The sequence below is a fragment of the Protopterus annectens genome, chromosome 4.part0 (genome assembly GCF_019279795.1).
Source record: "Protopterus annectens isolate FY-2018-M chromosome 4.part0, PAN1.0, whole genome shotgun sequence".
Lineage (NCBI taxonomy): Eukaryota > Metazoa > Chordata > Ceratodontiformes > Protopteridae > Protopterus > Protopterus annectens.
This window is the reverse complement of record NC_056733.1, coordinates 736608560-736629955: the sequence shown is the minus strand read 5'-3', so window position 1 is coordinate 736629955 and position 21396 is coordinate 736608560. Positions and strand designations below refer to the sequence as shown.

At 41.4% G+C, this 21396-nt stretch overlaps 1 protein-coding gene across 1 annotated transcript in view; it reads right to left on the bottom strand.

Annotated features, from left to right (window-relative positions):
• Positions 1-21396, bottom strand: part of LOC122799562 (thyroid adenoma-associated protein homolog) — a 672025-nt gene that overhangs the window by 573104 nt on the left and 77525 nt on the right. Inside the window, exons 7-8 of the mRNA XM_044068695.1 lie at positions 16333-16493; positions 14922-15009 (exon numbers count right to left, since the gene is read on the bottom strand). Coding sequence (XP_043924630.1) covers positions 14922-15009; positions 16333-16493 — 249 coding nt within the window. The remainder of the gene's footprint in view (positions 1-14921; positions 15010-16332; positions 16494-21396) is intronic.

Here is a 21396-nt window from a genome sequence, read left to right as displayed (position 1 = left end):
GATGCTGTCCCATTTTATTATTTATCATTTACTATGTTATTATTAGGGTGTTTCTTTACTTGTACCTCTTCCTTGGCTTAAATGGAATGAGTGGATAGACTGCGTCCTATTCTAGGCCTAAAATACTTCATCCAATAGTGAGAACTAAAGCTCCAGGTAAATGAGGATAGCTTAAGGAATTTCCCTGAAGCTTATGCCAGTCCCAGTTTGGGGGTCGCCCCTGCAAAGGCTCATGCCATAGCTCCCGAACAGCACTTGGATTGTTTCTAGTGTAGCCATCTGAGTCTGCTTCTGTGACTAGTCCAAAGTTTAAACTACAGTGGCCTAAACCTTGTGGGACATGATTTCCATGGGCTCCATACCTAAATGATTAGCATCTGGTGCCTGGGTACAGGGAGTCCCCGGAAACACCCCCTGAAATGCACACTCTTTTATAGTCAGTCAATGGGGTCACCAAATATTGATTAAGTCCTTTCTGCTTTTTTCTTACAATAAAACTTTCAGAGGATCAGAACTAGACACACTATTTGTCATGTCTAGCTTTAGCAAGGGTGAAAAAGGTAATTTTTATGACTAAGTTGCTAACGGCACAAGGCAAGGTTGAGCCTTGAACTCTGCATCTTCTGGATTGCCATGATCATTTTTCATGGTGCTGTTTGCATTTCTAAGGAAGTAGGTATTACAACAGATTGTGGGGTGTCATTTGCCACAGTACTATCTTGTACTTGTGTACCTTTTCCAAGTGTCAGATATCTGTTGCTGGGCTCTGAAAAGGTAGATTGCTCCTACAAACCTTATGATCACTCCCTCTTTCCTGCAAATAAACTGACTGCAGATTATGATGGCTTAAACTTCACTAGCAGAGTGCAAAGCTCACATAATGTGTCAGGAAACTCCAGATCAACCAGTTGGATCCAAGAGGAATCTTCTTGGACGTAAAAGCTATTTGAACAAATCTGCTACAAGGTCATCTCTTGCTCAGTCAGAAAACCAGACCTGTTGCAGAACATCTAAATAAGCACGCAGATAAAAAGCTTAGACCTTGCACAGAGAGATAACACTCTCTCAATAGTCAACATTCTACTGAATGAGCGGGCAGACCCTCTCTCTCTGCCACTACTCCAATGGTCTCAAGAAGGGATGAATTCAGAAGCCATGCCTGTTTCAAGTCTTCCAGAAATGGGGTACTCTGAAGTCTGACCAATTTGCCAGTGGGAAAATATAGTCCTTCCCCTTTTGGAGCAGCAGATTAAGGGGGAAAGAATGGTGGATGCATACTCTAATCAGTGGCAGACTACATCCCTGTATACATTCCATTAAATTCGACGTCTCATCACAACAGCTGAGGAAGAAAGACCAAAGCTCATTTTTGTTGTGCCTTGGTATCAGAGAAAGGAGTGGTTTCAGGTACTCTTATCTCCAGCAATAAGGAAGCCCTTCTGGTCCTAGCAAAAGGTTTCCCATATGGCTGAGGCAACAATCAACTCCACTTCTGAGACTCACTTTTTCCATGCATTCCCTGATCCCAGTGGATTTGATGGGTGGGTCTAAGAGGTTATTCAGGCAGCTAGTAGGAAGCCCACGGGGCAGTAGGTCTATACCGCCAAGTGGAAACAGTTCTCATTTTGGACTGAGCGGTTCCTTGCATCACCTCAGCTGCTCAGTTTACAGGAAAGCCTGACATCCCAAACATATTTATGATTTCAGCCTCAGTTTCTCTAGGTCAGAGTGCATGTGTCAGCCACTACATCACATCAAGACCTTTTGTAAGAAAGACTGTGACCCATCCTCCTTTGCAGAACAATTTCCACTCCACAGTACTTAAAATGTTACAACAGGCAGGACTGCCTATGCGCCATTTGAGGCACTGAAGTCCATTTCTTGGAAAACTATCTTCCCGGTGCTCACCACCTCAGATTCCAAAACTGTGACCTAAAACAGCCTTTACATTTGAGGACAATAGCTGGTCTTTCACAAGAATCAAATGTCCCAGAGGATGAATTACCACTTCTAGTTTCTGAGATGTTCTTGTGCCAGTCCACTCATCTCCTGTTTTTCTCTGCAGTGATGGAAATCCATGAACAACATGCCCTTCCTAGTCAGGATATCCATTACCATCTCATATGTTCTGAGATACGTGTGCATGAGCTTAGGAACATGGATCACTCATTCTCTAATTTCCAGGGAAGGGAGGGGTTTACAAGTGTCAAACTTTCCAAATAAGTTCATAGGCGCTTATTAGGCTAATGACTACAAGGGCCTTTTTAAGCCTAGCCATGCATCCCAAATCTCTGACAAGTTCTGATACCCTTGATAAGTGTAAGCAGGACCTTGGGAGATGAACCATTTACAGATTACCTGTGTCCATTAGAGACATAGGTGCCAAACCAGGGATGAATTTTCAGTTTCCCATCCAATTGTCCAAGTTGCACTTGAAATGGGTCAGGGAGGAACTCTACTTCACATAGACGGGGAGCCTGTTACATAGATGCGGTTGTCTCTGGGATACATACCTCTCTCTCCAGCAGGACCTATTTTTATCACAGGCAAGGTTTAAGTCTTTAGAATGGGTAATTCTGGCGCTGTTTGTTTTGTGGATATGCAGGAGGTCCATCAGAGTGGGGTGTGACAATGCCCTGTATGCCAGGCATAGATCTCCTCTCAAAAGCCTGTAGGAGACAGAATATAGGGATAGGGCCTTGAGGTGATTTGCACAGGAGGTCTGCATATGACATTTTATTTATGCCCTATATTCTTTTAGTGAGGAACCTCTGTGGACATTCCATTTGTTGGATATGCCTGGTTAGGTACATACCAAAGGGGGCATTGCACTCAATAATAGGTATGATGAATACCGAATACAGTGGAACAATGACTTCCTTGGACTTAGATGCCATACCTTTCTTTATAAGTTGCACAACATAGAATTATTTCCTCACCACTGTAGACGCATGATGGTCAAAGGCTAGATTATTATCTATGTGTGTCCCTAAGTCCCCGACTACTGGGTCAACTCTAAGGGGTGTGATGTCAGTATGAAAGTTACCAGGGATGGGTGACTTCCCAAAGGATACTATTATGCATTTCTTGGCATTTAGTTTTAGTTCATTGCTCTGACACCAGTTGTTTGTCTGTGTCAGACCCTCCTGGAGAACACTTGTGCCGGTGTGAGATTCAATGACAACTCCTAGTGTGAGATTCATGACAGCTCCTAATTTGCAATCATCTGCAAATTTAGTCAGCCAGAGACCACTGACAATGGCCTTGACTTCTGAGAAGTAAATGTCAAAAAGGAGCTGTCGAAGGACTGATCCCTGAGGGAGTCCACTTTTGGCTGGCCTCTTTGTTGAGGTGGTCTCCACAATTTTAACTTCCTGGGTCCTATCTGTGAGCCACTTGGCTATCCACCATGTGACATACAGGTTTGTACCTAACCTCTTGAGTTTGTCAACAATACCCGAGTGTGGTACTGCATCAAATGCCTTGGCCAGGTCAAGGAAGGCCATGTGAACAACTTTGCCCTCATCCATTGCTTTGGTGAACTTCTCAAAAAAGTCCACCAGGTTGAGTAGCCATGATCTGCCCTTGAAACCAAACTGGGTTGGGTCTAGTGTTTGGAGAATTACTATATCTCTACTGATAATTTCCATGATAATTTTTTCCATGGCATTGCATATAAGTCTAGTGACACTTATGGGTCTGCAGTTTCCATGGTCTGTAGATGACCCGCCTTTGTGCAGAGGGATGACTGATGCCTTTCTCCATTCATAAGGCACAAAACCTGTTTAGAGGCTATAGTTACATAGTAGTAAATAAATGGATAAATAATAAATGGGCTACCACCTGCATTATCTTTTGCCTTCAGGCAGCTAACCACCTACTAATGAATGCGGCTGTCAAAGTCTCTTCACTAGTAGAATGTCATCCTCTAATGCACCTTTCAGAAATATCTTTACTGGACATATCTGGGGTACAGCTACATAACTGTCAATGCACAACTTCACCAAGCTTTGCTGTACCAACCACAGTAGGCTTTGTGGCGTAGGCAGACAAAGCCACAACTGTAATCAGACAATCCAAGAAACAACTAGTGATAAGGGCAATAAAAGTGCAGACAAAGGAAGGTAGCAGTGAGCTGCCCTGGGGGGGGGGGGGGGTGCGGCTGGTTGCACACTAATGGCTCTTGCCATGCTAATGGCAGATGAATGGGCAATCACAGCATAGGCTAGATAGTCAACAGGTACAGCAGCTATGAAAAGATGCAAGGAAAAAAACATTACTGTGCCAACCACGACCCTGGGAGTCAGGTAACCATGATGCAGGGAGTCAGGTAACCATGACCCTGGGAGTCGGGTCTCTGTTACTAAAACAATGCAGCAGGGCTCAAGTTTCTGAGTTCTGCTTTTTTATGTTCTTCTTGCTCCTTCCACAATGGTCACAACTACTTGATATTCAACAGAACTAATAGCCCCTAAAGCAGAGGGATTATTCAAAATGACTAACAACCAGTCAGGCAGGGGGATTATTCAATACGACTAACAACCCATGAAGCAGAGGGATTATTCAACAGGATTAACAGCACCTCAAGCAGAGGGATTATTTAACACAGCTAACAATCCCTCAAGCAGAGATTTCACTGTAAAATGTAAGTCAAACAAAGATCACCAATGCCTCTGGTAAATCCAACTCACAATCAAGAATCCCATGTACAATATAAAATTTAATAAATATCCTTACCATCTTAGTTGGCTTCATATTACATGATCGAACCCTAGAAATAGCGAACGATCTGTTATTGAACCCAAATGAACAAAACCATAAAATGTCAAAGGAACGGATCAGCAAAATTTTCCTCAGGGAAAAAATTTATTGATCCAAAAAAAATAAAATGTACAGGCAACATAAAGTGGGGGGCTTCACCCCCCCACCCACCGATGTGGGGGATGTGCCTCCCACACACACCCCACCTTAAATATAACAACTCAGAGATCGCACCACAGTGAAGAAAACAGCAAAATCCAGAGAACGGCCCAGCCAATTTTTTCCCTGGGAAAAAATTTGCTGATCCGTTCCTTTGATAGTCTGTGGTTTCATGCATTTGGGTTCGACAAATGAGAGTTCGCTATTTCTACCTTTCGATCATGTAATAGGAACCCTCTTAGTTGAGCTATGAAAAGAACCCCTTCTGATAAATTAAGTATACCTTCCCACCATCCACCTGTGGACAGACATCTCTTTCAGTCTGTGGCATTGCAGCTTTCTGTAAATCATGCAACTATACTTCTATATTAGATATTAATAGTGTAAGTGAAAAACTTCACTGGGGAGAGAGGCAGAAATGTGAAATCCATGCGTTCAACACTCAAGTGCAAACACTAAATGTGTGAACAACCCATTATATACGAATTCTAAGACAGCAGTATGCTGGGGAATTTCCCATTCGAATCAGCAATCATGAAGTTAATAAATTAAGTAGCATGGATATGGAAGCAAAGCCCCCACATGCAAAAAGCTCTTTAAAGCATATACTAAGTTTTAATTTTCTCAATCTTTAGCGTCAATGACAGTTTCAAAGTTCTGTTGTGCTGCCTCCTTACTGATCTCTCCCAATTTGAAGGAATATAATCACTAGATTGATCAGGCAGGCTTGCGGTACAGTTATGCTTATGCATCAGGTATGCAACATTATTGTGTACAATAACAGGAGCATTACATTTCTGAGTGCAGTAACGTAATGCTGAAAGACTTTGTCCTCTTTCACATTAAAATTGGGTTACTCCCCAAATGAAATCAGACTTAAGGACAACCACTACCCCCATCCTAAATTGATGCTAATTACACAATAATACTGGGTAACAGGCCATGTGGAATGCTCCTAATCAAACAAAATAGTTCACTCAAACTGCTTAATTTCTGAAAGACCAGTCAAGTCCCCAACTAGACAAAGTGTCACTTGACAATTGCCAAAAACATACAATTGTACATTGCTATTGCTACTAAATATGTATATATATATGTATGTATATATATATATATATATATATATATATATATATATATATATATAGAGAGAGAGAGAGAGAGAGTCATAGATTAGTACTAAGCTAACTGCCCTTCTGAGCCATTTTAAGCCTAGCCAATTATCCCTTGTGAGACTCAAACCCTGCACCTTGTGTTTGTAAGGCAAACACCTTAACCATTATGCCACCCTCCTACATTGAATGATCGAAATTACAAAACTTCGATCTCATATGGTCGGGACCATATGAAAGAGGTTTTGTAATCTTGAACATTTAAAAAAAGAAAAAGAAAAAACAAATTAAAACATATATGCTGCACCGCCCACATCCACCCAGCTATTAAAATATACCAACTCCGAGATCGCACTACAGCGAGGAAAAGGGAATATTTCCATTCCGCTGTGTACAGAGATCTCCATTTAAATGTTCAAAGTTTTAGAACTTCGGTCATACGAAAGTTGAAGTTCTGAACCTCAATCATTTAACTAGGACCCATATATATATCTATATATATATCTATATATATATATCTATATATATATATCTATATCTATATATCTATATCTATATATATATATATATATATATATATATATATATATATATATATATATATGGATCTAGGACTATTGAACGAAAGCTCAATAGTCCAAATCCATAATACCCGAACGCACTTTAACGAAAGCACTTTCACCGAAAAAGCGCTTTCATTAAAGTCCATTCATAAAAAAAAAAAAAACACTAAATCTTCTTTTATGCAGGGGGGCAAGCCCCCCTGCACCCCCATGTGGGGGGCTGTGCCCCCTACTTTTATATTCTCACTCCGAGGTCGCACTACAGTGGGGAAAAGGGAATTCTCCCTTAACCACACCGTAGTGCAACCGGCACAACCAGCATACATAACTGAAAGTGCTGCTTTGGTGAACAGCACTTTCGGTTATGTATGTTCGGTGATTTCTGCTTTGGCAGAAAGTGCCGTCGGGGATCTGTATGGATCCCATATATCTATATATATATATATATATATATATATATATATATATATATATATATATATATATATATATATATACCTATATCTATATATACATATATTTTATGTCTCCAATAGCACCCTCGATATTAAAAACTTTGACAGAGATCTTCCCATTGGGGATTCCCAGAAAGACTATTTTGGGCAATCTTAGCTTCCGTGTACTTGGCCATGAATCCAAACATCTTAACAGAATACTGCAGCCCCTTTAACTTTGATCAGTTAGGGAAACAACCTACCAGACCTAATCATCAATCAGGAAATGACTCATACTTGGGTCTAATGATCACTGTGTTTAGTGTCCAGTACTTTCATCTTGGTCATTGAAAACCATCAAATTATTTCCCCAGATGGAGAAGGATCTACTATGAAATAATGATAAACTAGTCACTTTAGACAGTCATGTTAAATCCATGGACCGTATTCCCTACTATCCAAAACCTATTATTTAATTCCCTACTACATGCAGGCAAGCTCAGGGGCCATAAAAGCCCCCGGCTTACTAGTGATATTAAAAACCTCATGAAAGAGACAATGCCTGCCCACATTTACTTCTCATCTGCTCCAAAATTATTTATCTCAGGACAGCAACAGATACAGCAAAAGCTTTATACCTTGGACAAAAGCAAATGGCAGCAGTAGCAATCTAGTAACTGTTCTTGAAAGAGGTTAAACATCTGACTGGGCATCTCCTCATCTCACCTAACTGGTAACAGTAGCAGTAATCCAGCAGAAAACTATGAATCTTTTCTAATGTCCATGTTCAATTAAATCACCAGTTATTTTCTACCAGTTCCCCCCTACACTCCCATATAATTTGCACTCCCCAACACCACCCCTTAGTGGAATAAATAGCCACATTTCAAGGAGATTTCTATCAAACACACAAAGACTTTGCTAAAAAAATATGAAACCATCCTCTCCCTTTTTCAGTGCACTACGTCTCCATCTTTTTAAGGTCCATTAATGAAATAGCAAAGTCATTCACCAATCACTTTACAATCTCTCTTTAACCATTGGAAATATTTTATCCACCTTCAAACACTCATACATAACACCTCCCCCTAAAACTTCATCATCTAAATGTCTCAATGACTATCGGTCTAATCTAACCGCATGCTAAAATAGTTGGAAAAAATGTACATAAACAATTGTTCAAACACATTAACAGCTACCAATATGGTCTTTTAACATAAAAATCAATTTGGATTTATAAATGCATTCAGCAAAACAGCTTCCCTTCTTTGTGCCACAGATATCATATACAATAGTTAATGATGGTCCTATGACTGCAGTACTAATCAACATGACAAGGACTTTCAAAAATGTGAAACATAGCCTACGTTTTAGAAAGTTGGAGAAACAACACCATCACATGGTTCCAAAGCTACATTGAAAACAATGTTTCAAGTGGACTTCAACTCACAAATCTCTTCTTTGGGCACATTAAATACTGGTGTCCCCCAAGGCTCTCTATGTAGTCCCCTAGTATTTTCCCTCTATTAATGATATCACTCAACATCTCACCTAAATAAACCTCACTCTTTATGCTAACAACAGTCTTCTCCTGCAAGCCTCTCTCTTTTGCAATCTCAACTACAAAACTCCTAAGTAATCACAATAAAATTACAGTTTTGCAGTTTGCATCCAAACATAAAATATTTACTTTGTTTTTAATATTTGTTTACTGGGAAAGTCAGATTGGGACAGAACCCATTTTCAGCACAGGCCCTGGGAAAAACACTCTAGATGCATGTCTTTGGAATGTGGGAGGAAACCTGAGCACCCAGAGGAAACTCACACAAATGCTGGAAGGATATGCAGACTCCACACAGAAAGCACCCCTGCCAAGAATCGAACTAGAGACCCTCTTGTGACAACACTAACCTCTGCACCACTGCACTACCTCAGTGTTCAACTCTTACAGGGTCATGCAATAGGTGTGTACTAGGCTAATGACTCTGGAGCCTTTACAAGCTTAGCCCATAGAAGTGCCCTGGCATTGTGCCGCCCGACGTTAGTTCCCAGTGCCTCTATCAAGTAGAGCCAGTGGAGTGATCCCCGGGGTGAACTTTCTATTTCCTATCCACTCATCAAGATTTATCTTGAAAACGGCCAATGAGGTGGTCTGCTTGCCATGTATGGGAAGTCTAATCCAGAGCACAGGCAGTCTTTGGGTTATGAACCTCTCACTCCAGCACAGCATGTTCTGTTGATTGTGGTAATGAGGTTGAGGTCTCTGGAGCATGTGGTGTGGAAGGACTGGGATTTCTTTAGATGTAGCACTTCTAACAGAGTTGGGTCAGACATGGCTTTGTAGGTCAAGCAGAGATTGCCTTTTAGTAGATGATATGAGACATTTTGAGTCTGTCCATGTAGGGCATGTGTTTAAGTCCTAGGATCCTCTTTGTGAGGTACTTTTGCGGCCTCTCCAGCTATAACAGCCCTATTCCTGTAAGAAATGAAATACAAATATCTAGGCTTCACCCTTGATCCAATCCCTCTTTTTCTTTCTACATACAGACAAAAATCACTAGTAAAATTCAGGTACAGCTTAAACTATGTTACATAATCTCCCATATCCTCTCTCATATTGCTTTTCCTATGACAAACATGTACTGTTACCTAAAGAAGAATACAGACTCCCAAGTTCTGCTGTCAGTTCTGCACATAATACCCAGAGAATTCAGATAACTAATAAAATATGTTGTTTTCTTCTTGTAGATGCCCACTCACATCGCTGAAAGAGTCTAAAGAACTAAACTTGCTACCAATCAGAGAAGTCAACTTACTACCTGGGACCCTCACCATCCTCTTCAAAATACTAAATGAAGGTTACTGTCCACCACTGAAAAAAAAAAATAACCTATAAGAGAACAAGTCTACTCCTTCAGCTGTTCCTAGCTATTTCCGTAACCACATCCCTCCCTTTTAAATCAATGAAGGGAGAATGGGCCTTCATGAAACTGGGTCCGGCACTATGAAATAATCTTCTTCCAGACGTCTGAACTGAAACTTCTCTTTAGTGTTTCAGGAAAGTCCTTTCAGAACATCTTCAAAATGACACCAAATGCAGTTGCTACACAATGGTTAATTCACTTATTACCTAGTAACCCACTTATCTTACCGTACACTCCTACTAGTGAATGTCAACTTTTATTCACTCAAAGTGCTTCTCCCTGTAGGTGTTCCTTTGTATTAATGTACATTACCATGCGCAGATTTAAAATTCACATTATTGTACACAATTTTGCAAACTTTTATACAGTTTTCACTTGACTCTATTGCCCTGCATCACCATATTTTTGTATATAGCCCTCTTTATGTGGGTACCACTGCCTTGCTTTGTCCTGCAACACCTTTTTCTTAACCGCTTATCAACTGTTACAGCATGCACACAACTCAAGAAGCCACCCAATGCATTACAGTACCTGCTCAATCCTGCTATCAATACAATTGTATCACTGTTTTAAGTTTGTATGTATTAAATTGGATAAAGTCATCAGCTCAGAGATACAAGGTACAGGGGTTTGCTTTTCTCATCCGGTTACTGGCTAGGCCTGTAAACAGTCTAAAGACTGATATTATCATAGGTAAATACCTGGCTATGTGTCTTTCTTCAAACAATGATTTGTTCCATTTACTTACACAAGTTGTGACCAAAAAGGGTCTTTGTACCAGCCCATCTACCCGGTTATCAAATAATAAGGTACAAGGCCACTGACAAGGGGAAGGTGGTCCACATAGCCTACCTGGACCTCGCAAAAGCCTTCGATACAATACCCCACTCGGGCCTTATAGATAAGCTCACCAGCTTAAATATAAACCCTTATGTCACTAGATGGGTTGCAAACTGGCTCAAGGACAGAACCCACATGGTTAGAATTGCTGGAGCCATGTCAGACTCCAAACCAGTTACAAGTGGCGTCCCACAAGGCTCAGTCCTGGGACCTCTCTTATTCGGTATATATTTCTCGGAGGTACAGGCCAACACAGAAGGACTGTGGCTGACCAAGTTCGCAGATGACTGCAAACTGGGCGCCATAATCGACTCTCCAGCCGACACAAGCATCCTCCAAAAGGGCCTCATAGAAACAGACAACTGGTGCCAGAGCCATGGCCTCAAGCTAAATGCCAAAAAGTGCATAGTCATCCCCTTTGGCAAAAACAAAGTGCCCACAAATTACCACATAGGTGGTAATCCATTAAGTACAGAAGAAGTAATTAGGGACCTGGGGACCCAAGTTGATAGCAATCTCTCATTTGACAACCACGTGGCCAAAGTGGTTAGAAAAACATTTTATATAGCCCATCTAATCATGAAGGGATTCACATCTATATCAGGGGAGGTCATCGTGCCTCTTTACTCATCCCTCATCAGGGCCCATAATGGAGTACAATGCCCCTTTTGGGATGTACCTTACCAGACACCTGCAGCAACTGGAAAGACCCCAAAAGTACCTCACCAAGAGGATCAAAGGGCTCAAACAGATGCCATATGCTGCCCGGTTAAAGAAACTCCAGCTATACTCAGTGGCATACCGCCTGCTCAGAGGCGATCTGTGCCTGCCGTATAAAGCCATGTCCAACCCGGAATTAATGGACATGCTGCACCTCAGAAAATCCAAATCCCATCAAGGTACGCGCTCGAGAGACTTGAACCTCAGCACTGAAATAAATAGGACATGCTGGAGGAACAGATTCATAACCCAGAGGCTCCCTTCACTCTGGAATAAAATCCCAGTCCAGGTTAGGCAGAGTCCCTCATTGACTCTCTTCAAGAGGAATCTTGATGAGTGGATGGGAGATCGCAGGTTTACTCCGGGTATCACTTATGTGTCACTGTTAGACAGAGGCACAGTATACTAACCTCGAAAAAGGGCATAGCAAAATTCATTTAAAATGGGTGGCGAAAGCCAAACACACTCTGGCTAGGCTTATAAATGCCCTAGGGCAGATAGCCTAGTATGAACCTATAATAAATCAAATAAAGTAATAACAATGGTTACTGCAGCTCAAGAGATGAGTTTTCTTTCTCCACATTATGGTGATCTTCAAATTAATTATATTAGTCAGTGAATGGCTTGGTGAATGAGGGAGTTTCTTTCTGTTGTGAACTGTACCACAGTTTGATTGTTTTTTGCTTGTTTTTTTACAGAATGCTGTAGCATTATGATGCACCATGCAAAGGACATAACTCTTGAAATTACTTTTCACTGAAATGACAAAAAAATGTATAATCACAAAATGTAGAATGGACACAGCCAAGAGACTTATCTGTTTTATGACTCCAAACAAGTCATTTAACTTTCAGCTACTTACTTTTCAACCCTGAAAAAGGGTCCTAGAGTATTTGTTAGCCCAAAAGGGCAACAGAGTTAAAACAAATTCTAACTACACCAGGAAAAGAAGCAAGCTGCAATGGCCAAATTGAGTCACTTTTAAGGAAAATGCTAGAAGACCTCCTATCTTACAAGCAGAGGATGTATAAAAAGCCTTCCAGTTCTAAAGCATAAAAACTCACAAATCTCCATCCCCCAGGTCCCCATATTACTGAACTGCCTGCCAAAAATAATATTAATTCCATCAATGGTAGCAGCTCAACTTCTGACAGAAAATACTCCATGTTTTGTTAGGTCAGTACTACAGAATCTGCAGAGAAGTTCTGAACATTCCACAAATGGATGGTACACATTAGGACAGCATGTGACCTACCTTCCGAGTCCCCAGTCCCATCCCCTACAGTTAGGGCCTGGTATATAGTGTTATACTGCACTAGACAGAAGTGTAGATTCAGACAGTTAGCGTCCCACAATCCATTATGTCACTGTCACACTGACACAAAATCAGTGTCACACATTCAAAGAGTAAGTACTCCATATTCCAACAGTCAATGCTCCAAATTCACTCATTCTGAAATTCACTACTGGGTGTTCTTACAGTGCATGCCTTACATTCAGAGACTCAATATTTTATGATCCCGCAGTGTTCCACTATCCTATATTGTCCCACCATCTCACAGACAAGTGTCTCACCTCCACAATCTGTGCCCCATTCCACTGGTGGCCCAAATTCCCCCCCACAAGGACATTACATTCTCAAAATCAATGCCCCACATTCTCACCAATATCCTATAGTCACATCTAGTGCCTCATATTCCTGACTGTATCACCTCTGTCAGTGCCTCCATTCAAATAGTAAGTGTCCTGTATTTCTACAGCCAATACTTTGCATTCAGGGATTCAACAGTCCAAATTCAGAGTCCCATGCTTCTATGATAAGTGCTGTATATTGCAAGACTTACTGCCCCTATGACCAGCTAGCCACTGTCCTACATCTTGCAAGTTAGTGTCTACCATTCTGACAGCTTATGTCCAACATTACAGGTGTCTCTGCCAACTATCTGAAAACCAGTGCCCTAAACTCTGAATACAATGTCTTGCATGTCACAAGCCAAGACTGCATGTTCTGAAAAAACACATTAGAGTTGTTTAGCAGGTCCCAGTGTTCTGAATGTCATTGTTTGTCTAAACTGTCCCCCACACACTGAGTATCAGAACCTATGTCCAAATATGAATGTCCTACAAGTATATCTGCATTTCAATTCAATTTGCCCACTTTTTAGAAGATCTCATATAAATTCAAGTGTCACACATTTTTAACATGCAAAGTCCAAGCATTAAGTGGGGTAATGCAGATGACTGCAAACTAGGAGTCATAGTCAAGTCCCCAAATGATGTGGACATCCTACAGAAGGGCCTCGCTGAGACAGATGCCTGGTGTCAGAGCCATGGCCTCAAGCTCAATGCCAAAAAGCGCAGTGTCATCCCCTTTGGTAAAAACTCTGTACCCATGAACTACCACATAGGCAGCAATCTACTTAACACCGAATACGTGATAAGAGACCTTGGGACCCAGGTGGGCAGTAGTCTCTCCTTTGATAATCACATCGCCACAGTAGTCAGGAAGTCCTTCTACGTGGCACACCTGATCATAAAAGGGTTCTCATCCAGGGAAAAAAGAGGTCATTGTTTCCCTCTACTCGACACTCATTAGACCCATTATAGAATACAATGCCCCTTTTGGAATGTACCTCACAAGACATCTGCAGCAGCTAGAAAGGCCACAGAGGTACCTCACAAAGAGTATTACTGGCCTCAAACAAATGCCCTACACTGACCATCTCAAAAAACTCCAGCTTTACTCCATAGCATATCGCCTACTCCGAGGTGATCTCTGCCTAACATATAAAGCTATGTCAGACCCAGAGCTGTTGGACATGCTACACCTAAAGAAATCCCAATCCCTCCGAGCTACACACTCTAGGGACCTAAACCGTGTCACCACAATAAACAGGACATGCTGGAGGGATAGATTCCTGTCCCAGAGGCTTCCCATACTCTGGAACAGGCTACCCATCTATGTCAAGCAAAGTTCTTCATTAGCACTCTTCAAGAAAAATCTTGAGTGGATGGGAAATAGGAAATACACCCCAGGGATCACTTCTGTGTATCTGCTCGACAATGGCACAGGAAAATAACTTTCTTGGGTGGCGTAAGCCAGGGAACCTTGTTGGCTAGGCTTACGTAGGCCCATGTAGATCTGGGCGACCATGACCGACGCCAGCCTAACTCTTTGGTATTCGGGCCGACCGAGGACATCGGACTACCCACCGGTTATGACTGCAGCAATGTGAGACGAAGAACATCAAGGGCACAGCAATGGTTTGTGCAGGTGCAACCTGAGCTAACAAAGTTGAGGAGGAGCAGAAAATGAATTCATCACTGACCAGTTTGTAATGAGGGAACTAAAATGAAAATGTTCTGAAAACAACACTGCCAGTTCTAAAAATCATCTGCGCAACTTACCTTGTAAAGTGAGATACTGAGAATTCAGATGGCATTCTTCACAAAGGGAGTAGATAACTGGAAAAATTACATCTAAAAGGACACAACACTGGAAAAGACAAAGCAAATGAAAAAAAATATATTTCAAACAAACGTCCTCTCCCAGTACTATGGTTTAATCACAATCTACGGCTGTGAGGGATTACAATCCTCTTATTTTACTACAAATTGTACAACAATAAAGCACTCAAGATGTAAACACTCCAAATGCTGATGCAAAGCACGGGCAGAAAGAATGGGGCTGGTAAGACATCTGCAGCTAACCATGCTCCCCTTGTGAGATCCTATACAGGTGTTTTTTTACCATAATGTTTAATCTGTATCCTATCTGAATGTGGTTCCCTACAAAGAACACACATTATGCTTTCCACAGCGCCACCTTGAGGTGATATCCAGTGTGTACCAGCTATCTCTCATTACAGCTGCTCAGCTGCACTCTGAAGCTTGCTGACTGTGTAGGGCTGCCAATCTCATAATCTTCACAGGATTCTGTTTGGGGTAATTTTTGCAGAATCCAACAGTCCTAAACACAAAAGCAGGACACAGTTGTGAACAACCTTGGTGCTGCCAACACAGGGCACTGTTGTTATTTATTTCCAGATGATGCTTTTGCATCTAAGTGCTACAAGTACACAGACTGACCTGCAGTGGAACATGCCTAACAATATGCTTCCACCATCGGAAGCAGTCAAGACTATGAGGGGATTCGGTACTATTCACCTACAGCCACCAGAGGGCAGTCTAGGAAAGGATTCAGAACTATTCATGTACAGCCTATGAAAGAATTCAGTACTACTGATGTACAGCTGCCAGAGGGTACATTGTAGGCAAGAGTGTGAAAAGTCTAAACAAAACAAAGGTCAAAACCTTAGCAATAACAAAGACAATAAATGGCAAACTTTAACATATGGTAAACGCTTTTGTGGGGTTACCACAATATTGCTGTACCCAATATTAGGGATGGTGATATGAATAATAAAATGGAAAAAAACTTAACTTAAATGGATTACAGCCTTGCAGGCACACAGTGAGCTGGGACTGAATAGCACTGTTCCTTTAAAATCTGTCCTTAAGGGGAGGCAGGTGTAATGGATTTTAACTGGTTTTATTATGTAAGGGTTATTTTATTTATTGAATGTTTTAGCATCTGTTTGTAAAGTCTGAAGTGGTAACCCCACAAAAGAGCTTGCCGTATACTAAAGTTTGTTGTTCTTTCTACTGCCTTGTTGGTTGGCCTTATTTCCTTTTTTTGTTATTTACTTTTGTATTAAGACCTACCTTTACCTATAAAGTTTCAGAGTATTTGTTTTAACAACAAAGACATCTATAGTTTTACTTCAGTGTTTCAGGGAAAAAAATTATATTTGCCTACCTTATGCGAAGCTTCAAGTTTCAGCCCATGGATAAGGATCTCTTTTCTGCAGCTAGTAACCAGGCCTCTACATAATGTCAGTTTTTCCATCCCATCTGGTTCCTTCAGAACACAAGCACAGGCAGGGACTTGAAGTTCTCCCACCACTAAACTGTTTAATCCTGATAAAAAAATAGGAAAGGACACTTGTTACTCTACACACTGAGCAAGACGCAGTTCCCGGAGTGTTTAACATTACAGGTACGCCTGTTACACTTCTGCACTCAACCCAAACCTTTGTTCTGCATTCCTATGACTGTGGACTGACCCTGTCTTTATGAATTTCCACCAGCCTGTAACTTAAAGCACTACAACTCCATCTTCTACAGGGCCACAGCCAAGGAAATAACCGTGAGCTCAAAAGTACATATGATAAAGTCTGAATATTTGCAGAAAAAAAAATCCACAGAAATGCAAAAAAAACAATCAAAACAGAATGTTTAGCATTTCTAGGTGGAACAATAAATGGTTCACTGTTTTTTTTTTTTTTTTTTTTATTTAAGAGGCGTTAGCTTTGAAACAAACTATGGTTTAACTGCAAGCAACACCTGACTATTCAAAAGGTTTGCTATCAGTTTATTATGACCTTGGTCAGCCATAGCCCACTGGTTTTGGCCTGCACCTCACAGACGTATATCCAGAATAACAGAGGCCCCAAGACTGATCACTGGGGTATGCCATTCATTATGGGTCTACTGCTCAGGTTACTATCAACTGACTTTTCCCTAGAAGGTAAGCCCCCTTTCCTTAATAAAGGGGGGGGGGGGGAGTACAAACAGTGATGATGACAGCAGCAGAGTCCTTAAAAAAATGAAGACAGTGGGTAGATACTGCACCAGATTGCTTTGCTTTAACCTAAGCCATTCACACTGGGCATGCCCAGTAGTACACTAAGGGTTCACTGTGCAATGGGCATTAGCAAAGGTGAGTCATCTGCTTTTGTGAGTAACATAACTACCCTTCCCCTGGGAGAGGACTGCGCAAGCCTAATTATTCCTCTCCCTCACCAGTTCCTCAACTAAATCTCATGCTGTTTTACATTATCAAACTATGTCTTGCTAAGGTCATTAAAGTGCTGCAGACAATGTAAAACTCTCTTCCAGAGTTAGCTGCTAAAGGAATCCTTATATCAAGAGCAGGTATGAGTTACACTGCAATGTAACAAACAAAGTGGCAAGTACACTTTTTAGCAATGAGGTGTTGCTGTTATCTAATTATCAATAGAAAATTAAGGACAGTACAAAATTCCATAATTGCTTGAAGTTGCTTGCTGGATCTATGAATTGTCAACTATCAGTCACAGGTTACTGCGAAGAACTGCTATTTTGACAGCTAACTAAACGAGGGCATGAAATATATGTGCAACCGCTACAATACAGCTCTAAATAACTAATAATGCCCTACAATTTAGTTACTTTGACTGCAAGAGTTAAATTATCATGAAATTATCTTTTGCAGCTTTCTAGTAGCATAAATCAAATTAAATCAGTGAAAAAGAGATGATGACATTGTTTCTACAAACAGTCAAAAAGCCAGTGATAGGACTGTCTTTGTAGTAAATTAAAAAAATCTATTTGACTTGTTGCATCTATATTACATGACATTTCTTCAAGACATTTAGAAGCATAAGTTACAGAATATTAAATGTTTACAGTGAAACTGAGGTATCAGTATTGAACAAATTAATATACTAGGAAACATTTCTATTTTTCAGTTTCTGATTGGAGGATTCTTTTAATCAACAAATAAGCTTGTAACTCATAAAGACATTTCAAACACTGACATTAAAATGTTTTTTTTTTTTTTTTTTTTTTTGCACTCTATTCTTAATCCAAGGCAGGAAGGTAAGGTAAGGTAAGGTAAGGTAAGTAGCACCAAAAAATAAAAAAATGCAAGTAACCTCTTTAGGAGCTGGTCATTTCAAATCACAGGACGTTACTAGGCTTTTGGCTCTGAGGCCATTATATGCCTAGCCAAGAGTTTAACCCATGTTTAGACAAGTCAGCACCCAAAGCCCCTGTCCAGCAGGGACACAGGTGGAATCCCAGGGGTGTATTTTCCATTTCCTATCCAGTTATCCAGGTTGCGCTTGAAAAGGGATAATGAGGTACTTTGCTTGACGTGGAGAGGGAGTCTATTGCTCAGATAGGGGAGTCTCTGGGTCACAAATCTGTCCCACTAGCAAGTCCTATTGATGTCACAGACCAGGTTGAGGTTGTGCATGTGGGTTACTCACGGATATGCAAGCAGTCCCACCAAAGCGGGGTCTGAGATTGCTTTGTATGCCAGACAGAGGTGATCTCTGAGGAATCTGTATGAATCTGAGTAGGGGGACAGGGCTTTTGGCCAATTTGTGTAGGGTAGATGTTTGAGGCCCTGAATTCTTCTGGTGAGAAACCTCTGTGGTATCTCCAGCTGCTGCATGTGCTTTGCGAGGTACATGCTGAAGGGGACAATGTACTCAGTAACTGGCCTTATAAGGGAAGAATACAGGGATGTTATGACTTCCTTGTCCCGGGATAAGATACCCTTACTTATAAGGTGGGCCATGTAGAAAGCTTTCCATACAACAGAAGCAACATGGTGGTCAAAAGTCAGGTTACTATCAACCCGGGTGCCAAATCCCTCATGACTGACTGTGTGCTTAGGACATTGCTATTAATGTGATAATATGTGGGGATGTCACTCTCCCCAAAGGGTATAATGATGCATTTTTTTGGCATTCAGCATTAGGCCATGTTTCTGGCACCAGTCATTTGTTTGGGTGAGACCCTCCTGGAGGGCGTCCACATCACTTGGGGAATTGATGACTGCACCCAGCTTGCAGTCAACTGCAACCTTGGTCAGCCATAGCCCACTGGTTTTGGCCTGCACCTCACAGACGTATATCCGGAATAACAGAGGCCCCAAGACTGATCCCTGGGGTATGCCATTCATCATGGGTCTACTGCTTGACGTGGTTTCCCATATTTTGATTAGGTCGGTTTTATCAGTGAGACAGTTTGTTCTCATCTGGTAAATTATGCACTGAAGCCTAGGTGAGAGCATTTATTATGCCCAAGTGGGGAATAGTGTTGAAGGCTTTGGCCAGGTCAAGGTAGGTGGTGTGCACCATCTTCCCCTCGTCCATGGTATTGGTGACTGTCTCAAAGAAGTCGACCAGATTTAACAGACACGATCTCCCCTTGACAAAGCCAAACTGTGTGGGGTCGAGTGTCTGGAGGTTGTCAGTGCCCCTGTTTGCATTAGCAAAAGGCAGTAATAGCCAAGCATATATCAAACAGTTCAAAACAAAAACCTTACAGCAGTTATACAACACCAAACCAATACATTCATACCTGAGCTTGAGCATAAATAAAGGAGCATTTTAGTTCTGGTGTGCCCCTCACTGATGCAAAACAAAAACAAACCAAAAAAATAAAACTAGTTTAAACTGCAGTTATTCTATGGCTGCACTGTACAGCTGTTTATGACTACTACTTAAAGAATACTATTCACAGTCTGTTGGGCATGCTGTGGCCATTCTAAATCCTGTTTGAGCTATGTGTGGTGTTCTGTACTCATTTACGACCTTGCTCAGGGTCCATGTGGTATACTGTGCCTGCTTTTATCAACATGTGAAGGGTGCCAATTTCAGTCCTTCTTATATGGGTTGCATGTAGTGTTCTGTGTCCACTTCTGAGCTTGTTAAGGCTTTGATCTGTGTGCTTTACACATTAGTGAAGTTTCCTTTTTGTCATTTGAGAGAAAATGCGCCATTTTGTTTTGAGACTACTATTCTGCTGTTATACAAAAGGCCAACAAGAGGAAATGAAAGCCCTCAGTATAAACTATGGGAAACAGTGAAATAAAAACTCAATAGGTAACCGATTTTAAGCAAGTGGGGGTAGGTGGCAAACAAGTCAGTGAAGTAGAGGGCTCTATTATACAGGCATTTGTCTATGTCAAATGCTGGCCTGTAACAAGCTAAAATGCAGGAACAATAATGTAAGAAGTAGCTAGCTCCACTGGTGCCAAGGGATAAAACACTGATTATAACCCAAGGGTCTAAGGTTTTATAGGGGTTCTACATACCTGATAGAGAAGGCATGAAAGTGGAGAGGAGTCTTCTTGGGATGAGGAGCAAAAAGCATGCATCTGTTGATACTCCCTATGGCTAAAATTCCTAGTGGAGACTTGGTCTCATACAAAGGTGTAGCTCATTAGAGGCCACGGCTTTGATTATGTCTCATGGTGAAGTACGGACATCAATCACACAGCCCACTCCTTGCCAACCTCTTCAGCATATTCAGGCATGTGCAGATGGGGGTTAGGCTCTACTGCAAAAACCCTGTTCTCCCCAAATGTGTGTGTATACCAGTGAGCACTGGGGGGGGGGGTTAATGTTCATGCTTCCTATAACAAGGGTGAAGGGTTCAAAACAGTTTCCCCCCTTGTTTTGTGTTTGGAGGTTAGGGGTTGGCACAATGGTGAAGGTACAGGGTTTAATTCTTATCCTTGGTCACTGTCTGGTTATTAGTTACGCACACATTCATCTGCAGACTTATTTGCCTAGCATTTACCTATGAACTTATGACATGTCCCACTCTTAGTATCCACATGAAAGAAATGGCCATATGACTGTCACCCATGGGGGAGGGATGGGTCTATGGAGCAGTCAAGCGGCTGTGGAATGGGGAAAACAAAAGGTTAAAATATGTGTGGTCAACAAAACGATGCCCAGCTTTACCACACACAGCTGTGAACATGGCCAAATAGCTCAAAACAGGAGACAGGATACTGCCTACCACCCATAAACCTTATGTAACATAATTTGAATGCAATGCAGAATTACTTTTTAATTCCAACTGCACAACTTCAATTTTATTACACATGCATCTTTAACCAACACCGCTGCAGTCCGAGATAATATTAAGCATTCTCAAATAGTTTTGTCATGTTATGTCTCCTACTTACTGTGGCACCTGATGGCATTACTGACAGTGACCTGCAACCTGCTTCAGTGAAGCTTTACATCACTGACCC